The sequence below is a fragment of the Perissodus microlepis genome, chromosome 16 (assembly GCF_051167445.1).
Source record: "Perissodus microlepis isolate ML-2025 ecotype Zambia chromosome 16, ASM5116744v1, whole genome shotgun sequence".
NCBI classification, from domain to species: domain Eukaryota; kingdom Metazoa; phylum Chordata; class Actinopteri; order Cichliformes; family Cichlidae; genus Perissodus; species Perissodus microlepis.
The window spans coordinates 10331609-10346241 of record NC_140476.1 but is presented as its reverse complement, the minus strand read 5'-3'; the positions used below and the strand labels follow the sequence as shown (position 1 = coordinate 10346241).

The 14633-nt window shown below is 37.2% G+C and overlaps 3 protein-coding genes across 3 annotated transcripts; all 3 read left to right on the top strand.

Moving 5' to 3' along the window:
• The first annotated feature begins 239 nt into the window (after window positions 1–239).
• Window positions 240–1169, top strand: LOC146370421 (olfactory receptor 4B13-like). Its single transcript, XM_084908491.1, has one exon. The coding sequence runs from the start codon at window positions 240–242 to the stop codon at window positions 1167–1169; it is 930 nt and encodes a 309-aa protein (XP_084764617.1).
• Window positions 1170–8010: 6841 nt separating this feature from the next.
• LOC146370420 (olfactory receptor 4B13-like) lies at window positions 8011–8946 on the top strand. The gene has a single exon (XM_084908386.1). The coding sequence runs from the start codon at window positions 8017–8019 to the stop codon at window positions 8944–8946; it is 930 nt and encodes a 309-aa protein (XP_084764512.1). The 5' UTR covers window positions 8011–8016.
• A 3808-nt stretch (window positions 8947–12754) lies between these two features.
• Window positions 12755–13693, top strand: LOC146370419 (olfactory receptor 4B13-like). The gene has a single exon (XM_084908347.1). It carries the CDS (start codon window positions 12764–12766, stop codon window positions 13691–13693), a length of 930 nt encoding a protein of 309 aa, XP_084764473.1. The 5' UTR covers window positions 12755–12763.
• Window positions 13694–14633: the final 940 nt, after the last annotated feature.

Here is a 14633-nt window from a genome sequence, read left to right as displayed (position 1 = left end):
ATCCATCTTGTCTTGTCCTTTAGTCATTTTTTTTCTTGTTCCATAGACCAACAGAGGCTGAATTCCCAGGTGTGTGTTTTGTTGTTCAGCCAAAGGCAGTAATTAACAGGAGGTGTAGAGGAAGAGCAGATAGTGTTAGGGATGTAGCTACAGCAGCTCTTTCCTCTGTACAATCACAAGTTGTTACTTGTGAGTGTACATCAGAAAGTCTACATCAGAAAGTACATGTTTTTCTGATCATGGATAACGTGCATAATGTAAGAAGTTTCATTCTATTAGGATTTAATGAGACGATGAATTTCAGAGTACCCCTCTTCTCGGTTACTTTACTGTATTACTGTGTGATTTTGTTTTTCAATGTCTCTCTTGTGCTGCTCATTGTCTTGGATGTAAACCTGCATGAACCTATGTACATTTTTCTAAGTAGCTTTTGCATTAATGCACTTTATGGGTCCACAGGTTTCTACCCAAAATTCCTTTCAGATTTACTGTTGCCTTCTCAGACAATCTCCCATGAAGGGTGCCTTTTACAAGCTTTTATCATGTACTCATCTGTCTGCTGCAATTCATCCATTTTAGCTGTCATGGCCTTTGACAGGTATCTGGCTATATGTCGACCTCTGCACTACCACTCTTTCATGAGTAAGAGGAGGCTCTCTCAGCTGGTGTGTTTCTCCTGGCTGACACCTTTATGTATTTTTGCCATCAATGTTGTGCTTACAGCAAGACTCAAGTTATGTGGTACGAAGATTCAGAGAGTCTTATGTCTAAACTGGTTAATTGTTAAACTTGCTTGTCCTGAAGCTGACACCTTTTCAAACAACATCACAGCATATGCAACAGTTATCATTTATGTGTCTCATGGCTTTTTTATCATTTGGACTTACACCCATCTTATTAAAACATGCGCAAAGTCCAGAGAGGACAGGGCAAAGTTTATGCAGACCTGTGTGCCACATCTGACCTCTTTGATCACATTCCTGTCTGTAGTTGTTTTTCAGTTTGTGTACATGCGATTCGATTCCACAGATTTGCCTCAAAGCCTCCAAAACTTCCTCGCTACTGAATTTGTGATCATCCCTCCAATTATGAATCCTCTCATATATGGATTCAAACTCACCAAAATACGAAACAGGATTTTGGGTTTAGTTTGTTTTAAAAGAAAATGAAACACCTTCAGGGTTAAGAGTTTCAAAAATAAAAAGACAGCAAAATCACAAAAATGTACATTATTTTGTTGAATATGACTGATAAGAGCGGGCCTCACAAAACCAGCTAACAATGCAACATCTTATAGAATTTTTTTACATGTTATATGTGGGAATACAATAGACTTTTGTTTTTTTACTTTTTGCTTTTTCAAATTCAAATATTTCACATTTGAAATGTTGGTGCATTTCTAGTTTGCTTGTTTAAATTTACTTGTTATGTATATTAAAAGCTTAGGTTTAGTGTGGTCAATTCTTTCAGTGTTAGCTTTTGTATTAATATTATTTTGTAAAGGTTTTTATCAAGAGGAGAGATGCAACACCATTTGACCTTTAGAACTGAAGAAGCTTTTCGGATGAGAGGTGAAACATCTTCAAGCAACTTAAAGAAGTCCAGACGCTTTTCTTTCCAAGCTCCTTAGACTACGATGACCTGATGACTGAGAACCTTCACAGTCATTACTTACAAACCAGGGTTTATAGGGTAACTCTAGGGTTTATCTATATATTCCCTTGTTTAAAAAAGTGTCTGTGTGTGTTTTATTGCTCTCATTTTATATAAAATGGAGATGTGATGTATTAGACACAGAAAGGGTTCATGTTCATATTTGTTTACCGTAGGTAGTTTAAAAATAAACTATAAACTGAGATAATTGACAATTTAGTCAAAATTAATTGAACAGTAATGTTGTTGACTGAGATTCTGCGTCTTCAGAAAGAGTTATATTTTTATTGTTGCATGTAGTTTAAACATTTTCCCCTTGAGAAACACCACCACTAATAATAATAGACCCAAGCTTTTAATTAGATAATAATAAAACTGGAGAAAGCAAACTGGAAATGAACCAAAAAATGGCATTTTAAAAAGTAAAAAAATTAAAAATAAAATGAATGAAACATACAAAGCATATAGCATACTTTATCTGAGGTGGTATATTTACACATACAACATGCTAATAAAAAGCTATAAGATGCTGCATTTTAGTGTATCTTATGAGGCCTGCTCTTATCACTCGTACAACAGAGTAATGTAAATTTTTGACATTGAACCTTATTATTTTTTTCAAATTTGAAAATAAAAAAATCTATCCTCTTTAAGAATTTCCACCTTACTATGGTGAAGGGGATTGTGTGTCCCATTGATTTCAGGGGCTATGTGCCTGGCTGTGTTTTTGCCTGCTGGCTGTTTGAAGGGCCAGGCGAAGAACGATTCAGATGAAACCTTATGAGAGGAAAATCAAAGGAACAGTTTACGAATTCCCAGGTGTTTGTTTTATTGTTGAGCCTAAAGCAGTAATTAACAGGAGATGTAGAGGGAGTGCAAACATTGTTAGGGATGTAGATCCAGCAGATGTGTGCTCTGTACACTCACATTTTTATTCTGGTCACGGATAATGTGTCTAATCTAAGCAGTTTCATTCTGTCAGGATTTAATGAAACATAGGGATTATAATACCCCTCTTCTTATCCGTAAGGCCAGTAATGTTGTGGGAATGGAGCTGGACTCCCTCAAGGTAGTGTCGGAGAGGCGGATGTTGTCCAAGATAAAGACAATGTTGGATAACACCTCCCACCCACTCCATGACATGCTGGTCAGTCACAGGAGCACGATCAGTGAGAGACTGAGATTACCGAAAAGCACCACTGAACGACACAGGAAATCTTTCCTGCCTGTGGCCATCTCCCTGTACAACGCATCCACTTAACACACTGTTTACTGCTACAGCTACACATGTTTCTTTTTCAACTATTTATTAATAAGTGACTTTATGTATATATATATATATATATATATATTGTACTATTCTTAGTTAGCGTATTGTCTGTCTTGTTAATGTTTGTTTATAATGGAGCACTGTAACAAAAAATAATTTCCCCCAGGGATCAATAAAGTATTCTGATTCTGATATCCTTTAGTGTGTTACTGTGTGATTTTGTATTTCAATATCTCTCTTGTGCTGCTCATTGTCTTGGATGAAAACCTGCTTGAACCTATGTACATTTTACTGAGCGGTTTCTGCATTAATGCACTTTATGGGACCACAGGTTTCTACCCAAAATTTTACACTTTCCTTTATAACTTCTGTATTAACATATATGCATAGAACATTAAACTGGCATTGAAAATTTTCTCTGTGCATTTAAAACTTCATGACATTGTTACTGAATATAAATTCACTTTTAACATCATAAGAGACTCCGAGCTACATCGTGACCGATTCATTTCTGTGCTTCCTATCGTCACAAACATGAAACCATAAAATGTAAGTAGGATAAGGATTGATTTGAAAAGCTAAAATCTCAAAAAAGGCAACTTGTATGAATGACTGCTGTATGCTGTGTGAGCTTTTTATGTACTTCTGTAACCTTGCTCACACTGATATTAAAAAGCTAGTTTAGATAAATATAGAATACCTGACATCTATATATAACAGTTCACAAAATAGATATAGATAATAGAACCAAAGATAGAACAATATTTTCTATGAATTTGGAATCCACACAGTGGGTGGCTGCTGCTTTAAAAGCTGCCTCCCTTTTTTTTCAGATAGGGTGCTGTTGCAGAAGGATATAGACGTATAGCACGAAATCCTATACCCAAGTAGCCAGTATAGTATACAGGAACATCTGCACTGAGTATGGCCTGAAGGTCCAAAGGTTAAACATGAAGCCAGCAGGCAGAACAGTGTGTGGTAGGGGTGGGAGAAGTCACGTATGTGTTTGTTTGCTGTGGTCAGGCATCATCCCAGATGTGGGGAAGTGGAGTCCCAACAGTATTCTCTGCTGTCCCCACCACTATATTCAGGCGTTGCCAGTCTAAAGCAAAGCAGGCTCTTGACCAATCAGAGATGCATGTGGTCAAAATCATCTCTATACTCAGAGAGTAGTAGAGATGGGAAAGGGAAGGTGACCTTTTCTTAATTGGGGCAAAAGGCTCTCTTTTACAAGAGCTCCACTGTGCAGTGAACAGGACAGGTCTATCTGTACGCCCAGGAGTTTCGTGCTGCTGGCCATCTTCACTGTGGTGTTGTTGATAAGAAGTGATATGTGACTGTGCTGGCTCATGCTGATCTCCTGTTTTTTATTCAGTATTTAGTGTTAAGGTGTTATTACAGTTCTGCAGTTGGTTCACCTGCTCACTTATTCATTGATGTCCTGGATGAGACTCACAATAAATTATTATTCTATTCTATTTTATTCTATCAGCATTCTTCACAATTTTGTTAGTGGGCCTCTCTTCAGACCCACTAACAAAAATGCCGGACTGGTACTTTTAAATGGACTGGTACTTACATAGTGGCTTTCTACTCAATTTGAGCACTCAAAACACTTTGTACTCATCTCATTCACTCACTTGTACACACAGAGTGTTTTTACCTTTTTAATATTACACACTCTGATGGATGCATTGGGGGCAACTCGGGAGGAATCTGGGGGAATCAGGGAACAATCCATCGATCTTCCAGTTGATAAACAATCCAGTTTAACAACTGAGCCCGAGAGCGACTGAGCAACAGTATCTGCTAACCTCTGCTAACTAGTGTTGCTGAACTAGTATTTAGTCTAGTATTGAGCACTAAATGGCCTGAGAAGGAAGCCAAGAGTGTACAACCTGGTCTTAGGGTATTCACTGGTGTGGTAGCCTCAGCCTCTATGGATCTTGTACCTAGGGCTTGTTCCTGTGCTGCTATGATTAGTACCTTTGTGCTGTCTTTCAATCTCGCTTTATAGGATTTCTTGATACCAGTCACCTCTTCTATCTTCCAGTGGTACATACCATTCAGGGACCTTTGCTTCCATGATGATTCCTCTTCTTTTATCTCGGGTTTCTGCTGCCTGAAGTATTCACTAAGCACTCTATAGGTCGTGATCATTTTCCTGATGTACTCCTGGATCTTTGTTGTTTCATCCTGGATAGTGGTCCTGAAATTCTCTAATTCCTTTCACTTAGTTTAGTCTCAGGGTTGGGGTGGACTTGGAGTGAAACCATTCATGCCTTGTTAGGAGCTTCGATGTTTTGGGGTCCGTGGCTTCTTTCTCCTCCTTTGTCCCACTGATTATCCCAACAGGGTATTTGATGAGATGTTGATTTCCTGAATCTTGCATTCTTCCCATTCAGCTGTCTCCTCAGGACTTGCCTTACTTTCTGCAGATATTTGGTGTTTGCTGCCTCCCAGGGACTTATTCTTGAGACTCTGCCTTGGATATCTGCCACTGTGATGGTTACTGGAGCCTGTTCAGGGAAGCTGGTGTGGTCTTCACTTCGATCTCTCTAGTATACCTCTTCAAACGGCAAGCCAAGGTTGTGAGTCTTTGCTTGGCAGTTACCAAGTAGGGATGGGTACTGGTATCCAGTGCCATGATGGCACAGGTTGTGACATAAACGGTAGTAACCAGACCGAAAAGTAGAACACATTTCGGTGCTTTATTTCAGTGCTTTTTTTCCTGAGATGTCATACACTTCAGATTCTAGCCAATCATTTTACCTTTCCAAGGATAGTAGGCGGGCCCAGGTACGTACGTTCTTTTAGAGCAGAGCTACAGATTAAAAATGCCCAAGGCGAAGCAGTCAAAAGTCTGGCTGTACTTCACAGCAAAATATGCAAACTCAGCAACCTGCAACAAGTACTTTAAGGTGATACTGTGATACCGTGCAAAGGAGGTAACACCTTGAATCTGACGACGAACCTGGCGACTTATAGTGTTTTGTTAAAAGCTGAGAAATGCACCGTATTTGATAGCTTGCTGCGAGACCTCACACCGAGCACATCTACTGCGGGTATGGTGCCTCGGACCCGAGGCTAGCAACATCCCCCAAGAACCCGCGGAGGAGAGTCCAGGCCCCTAGCCCTGCCGGTGTAGCAGAAATGATGACGGATGATGATGGCAGCAGCAGCCGTTCTTCTCTGGGTCAGTAGCTTAATGTAGTTCGTGTTTAATTTACGTTGTGTAGGCTAACCACGTTATTAAATCAATGCATGTAAGGTGAACTAGCAAACACCGTCGTAGTTACATGCGGCTGTCTTCTTGTTTGATGGCAGATACTCCCTTCACCCTGGCCAAAAAGGCTAAAATGACCAAAGAAAAAGTGGGAAACAGCAACAACAACATGAGAGGTTTTTGGACAAAGTTTGTGTTTTTTCCATTGTTTAAGCACTGCCTCCAGCCAAGAACGATACCATATATGCCCTATAGCTGCAGAAAGGGCTAACATTGTTATCTTTTTACAAAAAAACAGCTAAACATGAGAGGTTTTTGGACAAAGTTTGTGTTTTCCATTCTTTAAGCACCGGTTCGAGCACCGTTTAAGCACCGGCACCATTTCAAAAGTACTGGTTTGGCACTGGTTTCAGATAAAACCTAATACCCATCCCTATTTCCAAGGCCTCAAGTATGATTTCCTTTCTTCATCACACCTTTTTGCAGCTCCGATGTTTGGCTCACTTCCCTCCATCTTGTCTTGGCTTCTAGTCTCCTTCTACAAGGAGGGTACTGCTCCTTGTAGCTGTTCATCTTGTAGCCAAGCACCTCACTGATCACTGCTGCCATAGTGTAGATCAGCTGGTTGGTTTCGATGATAGTCGCAGTAGGGATTTTCCATAACCTTCAGATGGTTCTTCATATGGGCTTTGTAATCAGCCATAGAGGGTCCAGGTTTCCAGCTTAGCAATGATCATATCTGTCAAGTCAGGTGTTCTTACAATAAACACCTCAAACACATCAGTTGGCCTTGGCACTTGATACCCAATCTCGGAGGGTCGAGATGATATCACCCCCCTGACCTGACGACCTTGTTCCCACCTGGTGTAGCATTCGTGTTGTACCTTGTCGATCTTTAGTTGTGATAGCAGTTTTTTCTTCCAGATGTTGAAACACTGAGCTACCAGTTGTTTTGCCATTAGTCCAGATGTTATGTGTAGTGGAAGTGCAAAATAAGTTGCAGGTGCGGATAATCACCACATCATAGGAGGGAAAGTAGCACAAAACACAAGACAGGGCCTAAGTAAAATAGGAAGTTAGCAATAATAACTAAACTGAGAAACACAAAGTAAAAGTATAAACTATAAATAATAAGCTGATCTAAACAGTAACTGGAACAATTAACTCAATACTTAAAATACTAATACAAGAAAAAATACAAGATGAAAATGTAAACAAACAAACTAGGCATTAAACAAAGAATATTTAATAATAACAGAAAAAAATTCTATACACTGAACCCAGGACCAGAACACCTTAACCACTGTACACTGCAAAAATCTAATTTATAAAACACTGCAGGCCAGACATCTAGAGTTAACATAATCTAATTTTTACAGTTGACAAAATAATTCATAGTTAGAAAAAATATTACTTAACAAGTTAACAATTCACAAATTCTTAAAGTGTTCTAATATCAAAAACACTCATCTGTGAAGGTTCTCAGTCATCCAGGTCATCGTAGAAGCTTCTTCAGTTCTAGGCTAGACCTGAAGAAGCTCTCGGATGAGAGGTGCAATGTCTTCAAGCAACTTAAAGAAGTCCAGAAGCTTTTCTTTCCAAGCTCCTTAGACAATCAAAAATACTCAATTACTGAAACTGAATGCAATTTTTTTTATATACGTACGGAAACGAGTTATTAGAGGACCGGCAATATGAGTTTGAATTCCCAGCTGTTGTGCTGTCATCATCAAAGCGTTTATTAATAGACGGTGCTGAATGAAAGCGGAGTGAGAATACACAGCACAGTGTAGCTGCTCACTCTGCATTTTGAACACTCGACAGGTATAATCTGAACATTTGAAATTGTGAGTATTGCTCTTTGATTATGGATAATGTTTCTGTTGTGAGAATGTTCACTCTCTCTGGATTTAATGAGACAATGAATATCAGACTTACCATCTTCTCACTCACATTAATGTATTATTGTATGATCATATTAATCAATGTGTCTCTGATTGTGCTCATTGTCTTGGATGAAAACTTGCATGAACCTATGTACATTTTACTGAGCAGTTTCTGCATTAATGCAATTTATGGGTCCACAGGTTTCTACCCAAAATTCCTGTTAGATCTGCTTTCGTCTTCTCAAGAAATCTCCTATGAAGGGTGCCTTTTACAAGCTTTTATCATGTACTCATTTGCTTGCTGTGATTCATCCATTTTAGCTGTTATGGCCTTTGACAGGTATCTGGCTATATGTCGCCCTCTGCACTACCACTCTTTCATGACTAAGAGGAGGCTCTCTCAGCTGGTGTGTTTCTCCTGGCTGACTCCTTTATGCATTTTTTCCATCAGTATCCTGCTAACATCAAGACTGACCTTATGCAGATCAAAAATTGAGAAGGTCTTCTGTGTGAACTGGGTAATTGTTAAACTTGCTTGCTCTGACACAGACACCCTTTTAAATAGTGTTGTTTCATATGCAACAATTATCATTTATATTTCGCATGGGTTTTTCATAATGTGGACATACATGCATCTTATTAAAACATCTGTAAGGTCCAAAGAGGACAGGGCGAAGTTTATGCAGACCTGTGTGCCCGATTTGACTTCTTTAATCACATTTTTGATTGTAATACTTTTTGATTTGATGTATATGCGATTTGGATCTGCAGATTTACCCCAAAGCCTCCAAAACTTCATCGCTATTGAATTTCTCGTCATCCCTCCAGTTATGAATCCCCTCATTTATGGATTTAAACTCACCAAAATACGAAATAAAATTCTGAGTTTTGTTTACCGTAAACAAAAATAACCACTTTAATAAAGTTTAATCACTCAATGTTTTTCTCATTATTTCTTTGTTCATAGACAGTGACAAAACAGGGTGCAACTTCATGTTTCAGTATTTTGTCAGGGATACATCCCTGAGCCCCATCATTTATGCAGGAAAATAATGGGGATTTGTTTCAGCTCATTTTTCATTTTTATTGAAATTATTTGTTGTTATATGAAGTACAAGATGTTTTTCTGCTGCTGTATGCAAATCAAATTGAAAATAGACACACAAATACACATGTGGAATGTAAGAGAATTAAAAACAATTATCTTTAACTGAAGCTTTTTTGTGTCATAGCATAAATAGAAAGGAAAAGGGTTTGAGGAACTATTTTACTATTTTATTTTAAAATGTTCTTGGAAAAACATTTTTTCCATCAATAGGATTTTTGTCAGGCATGTGTCAGAGATCAGGTTTCCTTATTAGAAGCACGAACCACCACATGATACCAAACACAACTTCATAAACACCTGAACGAGTTTCTAATATTATAATGTTATTATGACAACACCTCTGATTGTGTAAGTAACAAAAAGATAAGAACAAAAATAATAATGAAAAGATAATAGTCTAGATGGCATAAAAAAACCCTGTGTGGATCTTATTTACAAGATGTATGTATATTATACTTCTCTAGTTCTTTTTATTTTATTTTTTTTAACTTTTCTGTAACCTATTTTTTGTTTTGTTTTGTTTCTGTCTTTTTAAGTGATTCATAGGTTTGATGGTCTGGTTTAAACATACCCTGAATTATCAGCCTCCCACATGCCAATCTGCCATCTGGAAACTATTTGCTCTATTTGGATTCAACTTTCAACTCATATTTTTTGCAGAAATGTATTAAGAGACAATACAAACACACAAAAAAAAACATATTCCTCCATAAATTAAAACATAAATTTATGCTGCCTGTCTGTACTCTACATGGGCATCTTCACCTTTTTGCACTCCTTCCTGGTTGTACAGTAGAATATTATTACTGCTATAGTTAAATAATTATCTATTATATTAGAAAAATAGTTTATTATTAGCTTATTATTATTACTGCTAATGGGAGACTTCATGTGACATTTTTTTGCATTTCACAAGACTACTGAAACTGCGACTTCAGATTCTTATCATACAACTGAATCAGTAAGACTAAGGAAAATTTCAGGCTTTTATCTTTAATAGTTTTTGAGATAGTCATATTAATTCAAACCTTGCTTTAGATTTCCATGTGTGAAAAAAGACCTTGTATAAGTCAAACTTTGGAACGTACAATTTTCAGGCACAGAGTTGGGTGAGCAGAAAATCTTCTAAAAGTCTGACAGTTTAAGATGCCCCAACATTTGTGCCATATCCTGTATAATATGTATTTTATTTTACCAGCTATTTCCATACAGAGGACATATGTTCAAACTACCAGTTATTCAAAGCCAAAATAAAGCACAAAAACTGTTGTGATGTGAGTATAATTTTGGTATCTGCATCTAGTTACTCAGTTGCTGTTAACATTCAGCAGATAAAAGTGTACAGATGACATTATTTCCAATGTGGCATTAAAAAAAATAAAATATATGCACTTTGGGTTACTGAGTTTCACGTACAGAACACAAAAGCAGTAGAAGCCAAGACCATATTTTGTCTGCACACTGAACATGGTCATATAATAGATCTTAGGTCTCTTGAATCAGGTATCTAATTTATTGGACCAATAAGCTGCCCAGGAGAGCCCCAGCTGCAGCCCAGCCAGCTGACCTGGCATTCATCCCTGTGCCCACCCTGGATGAGGCCACAAAGACTCCAGCTGCTGCTCCGAGGGCTGCACCTCCAGCTCTGAGCCATGATGAAGTCAAGCCTGCTTCATGTCTGCTTGCTGTGTTTGCAGACTCTTTCTGTTGGGGGAAAAAAAGGGACTTTACTAGGCAATCTTTCGGTTATTTAATACACTGTGGGTTGTATTCCAGTACAGTATGTTAGCATACTTGATTTTTGCAAGAATAAGTAAAGGACGTAGTAGCATTGGAGTAAACACACTTAAATGGATTTGGGCAGTAGTTTGGGAAAATGGGAAAGCAGCTCTGAAATCTTCATCTAAAAAATCCTGATGACAGTGCATCTGTGAAACATTTTGGATGCGTATAATATTCCTGAAACTTTTAATAACTTTTTCAAGTAAGTGATGTGAATTTAGTGAAATAAATTGTATTTTTGGAGTCAAATACCTCAACCCAGCATGAAATATTTACATAATTTACTTCTGGTTGATTGACATTAAATTAGGGAGGCCCAGTGAATTAACCCTTATTGTAATTCGAATGAATTGTCATACATGTTCCACTCTGATGCTTCAAATGATGCACAAATAAATAAATCAAACTGATGTGTTATGGATATAAATGAGGCTGAGATGCATGAAAAACTTTAGGAATGTATTTTAGACAAGCTGTAAAGACCTTTGTGTTCACATGAAAGAAACTTAGTCTTATCTAGAGTGTTTTGTGCGTTCATCATGGTCGGACTGGCCTGTCAACTCCATTTTTACTCGCCTTGTACTGGACATTGGCACCACTGTCCGGCACAGCCAGGCTCTTCTGCTCTGCTTCTGGAACTTAATGAGTGACATTTTGACATTGTTCTTACAGAGTATACTCATTATTGTGTAACCACACTCAGGATCACTTTCTCATACTCACAGTGGTTGATGACATGTCGATGATGATTTGAAGGTATTGTGAATGCCCATTTTGGTCTTCTGCTAAGTTCCTCCAGCAACTTTAGGTCTGTCACAGTTTTTCCATGATCACCTTTATTAAAGTGCACGGTGTTCATCTTATTTGTCCCGTTAGTTTCCGTCTCTTTGTAGTGCCTCTGCATCCTACTGATCGTCACTTTCAACATTTTCTTTGCATCTTCATTTTCTTTTTTCAGCTGTTCAGTCATCTCTTTGAGCTTCATCACTTCTTGCCTGTGATCCATCAGCATTTGCTCTGTGTCTTTTTCTTTCTTTACACACAATTTCTTTAAGCCTGCAATTTCTTGCTCTTGCGCCTTCATCTTTTCCTCAAGCTTTTCTTTGTCCCCTTCACTCCTTTGCTTTGTCGACTTTATGAAATGTCTTTTCACTGCACACAGCTCTTTTATCACCCTGTCTTTTCCCACAATGTCCTTCTTGAGTTGAGTGTTTTCAGTGTTTAGAATGCTTATCTTTTCTTCATAATCTTTCTTTAACCACTCCTTCTCATCTTCTGTTGTCACCTTAATGATACCATTTATTTGAAATGTCTCCACTCAATTTCATTTGCTTTTGAATAAAATTAAACAAATAAATGAAAAAATAAAAGCTGGATAGTCCCAAACGCAGAGCAAAAAAAATAAATAAAAAATCGCCAAGCATAAGTTGTGGGTCTTCAATGCAATTTAAAAACAAAAATGTCATGCTATTTATAACATCAGCTGTACCCTATCGTTGCAAACTGTAATGGATCTTGCCTTCTGTTTACATTTTCCTTTAAGACACCCAAAACACATTTATTATTATTTATTTCTGTAAATTCAAAAGGTACTTTTATTATAGTCACTTCCCAGAGTATTGCTTTGTTGATTTTCAGGGGATTTTTTTTAATAGATCAAGAGAGGTTGAATTCCCAGGTGTGTTTTGTTGTTGAACAAAACGCAATAATTAAGAGGAGGTGTAGAGGCACAGCAGACAATGATAGAGATGTAGATGCAGTAGCTCTGTCTTCTGTACACTCACATATACTCAAACACACATATTTTTAAAATAATAAGGCATTTGAGTTCTCTGATCATGGATAATGTGTCTAATGTAAAAAGTTTTGTTCTATTAGGATTTAATGACACGATGAATTTCAGAGTACCCCTCTTCATAATAACTTTACTGCATTATTGTGTGATTTTGTTTTTCAATATCTCTCTTGTGCTGCTTATTTTCTTGGATGAAAACCTCCATGAACCTATGTACATTTTTCTTAGTAGTTTTTGCATTAATGCACTTTATGGGTCCACAGGTTTCTACCCAAAATTCCTTTCAGACTTACTGTCATCTTTTCATCACATCTCCTATGAAGGGTGCCTTTTACAAGCTTTTATCATGTACTTATTTGCTTGCTCTGATTTGTCCATTTTAGCTGTTATGGCCTTTGACAGGTATCTGGCTATATGTCGCCCTCTGCACTACCACTCTTTCATGACTAAGAGGAGGCTTTCACAGCTGGTGTGTTTCTCCTGGCTGACTCCTTTATGCATTTTATCCATCAATATCCTGCTAACATCAAGACTGACCTTATGCAGATCAAAAATTGAGAAGGTCTTCTGTGTGAACTGGGTAATTGTTAAACTTGCTTGCTCTGACACAGACACCCTTTTAAACAGTGTTGTTTCATATGCAACAATTATCATTTATATTTCGCATGGGTTTTTCATAATGTGGACATACATGCATCTTATTAAAACATCTGTAAGGTCCAAAGAGGACAGGGCAAAGTTTATGCAGACCTGTGTGCCCCATCTGACTTCTTTAATCACATTTTTGATTGTAATACTTTTTGATTTGATGTATATGCGATTTGGCCCTGCAGATTTACCCCAAAGCCTCCAAAACTTCATCGCTATTGAATTTCTCGTCATCCCTCCAGTTATGAATCCCCTCATTTATGGATTTAAACTCACCAAAATACGAAATAAAATTCTGAGTTTTGTTTACCGTAAACAAAAATAACCACTTTAATAAAGTTTAATCACTCAATATTTTTCTCATTATTTCTTTGTTCATAGACAGTGACAAAACAGGGTGCAACTTCATGTTTCAGTATTTTGTCAGGGATACATCCCTGAGCCCCATCATTTATCCAGGGAAATAATGGGGATTTGTTTCAGCTCATTTTTCATTTTTATTGAAATTATTTGTTGTTATATGAAGTACAAGATGTTTTTCTGCTGCTGTATGCAAATCAAATTGAAAATAGACACACAAATACACATGTGGAATGTAAGAGAATTAAAAACAATTGTCTTTAACTGAAGCTTTTTTGTGTCATAGCATAAATAGAAAGGAAAAGGGTTTGAGGAACTATTTTACTATTTTATTTTAAAATGTTCTTGGAAAAACATTTTTTCCATCAATAGGATTTTTGTCAGGCATGTGTCAGAGATCAGGTTTCCTTATTAGAAGCACGAACCACCACATGATACCAAACACAACTTCATAAACACCTGAATGAGTTTCTAATATTATAATGTTATTATGACAACACCTCTGATTGTGTAAGCAACAAAAAGATAAGAACAAAAATAATAATGAAAAGATAATAGTCTAGATGGCATAAAAAACCCTGTGTGGATCTTATTTACAAGATGTATGTATTTTATACTTCTCTAGTTCTTTTTATTTTATTTTTTTTAACTTTTCTGTAACCTATTTTTTGTTTTGTTTTGTTTCTGTCTTTTTAAGTGATTCATAGGTTTGATGGTCTGGTTTAAACATACCCTGAATTATCAGCCTCCCACATGCCAATCTGCCATCTGGAAACTATTTGTTCTATTTGGATTCAACTTTCAACTCATATTTTTTGCAGAAATGTATTAAGAGACAATACAAACACAAAAAAACATATTCCTCCATAAATTAAAACATAAATTTATGCTGCCTGTCTGTACTC

Bases quoted from the DNA above. Each gene is read 5' to 3' on its own strand.
- LOC146370421 (XM_084908491.1), top strand. From the start codon at position 240: ATGGATAACGTGCATAATGTAAGAAGTTTCATTCTATTAGGATTTAAT.
- LOC146370420 (XM_084908386.1), top strand. From the start codon at position 8,017: ATGGATAATGTTTCTGTTGTGAGAATGTTCACTCTCTCTGGATTTAAT.
- LOC146370419 (XM_084908347.1), top strand. From the start codon at position 12,764: ATGGATAATGTGTCTAATGTAAAAAGTTTTGTTCTATTAGGATTTAAT.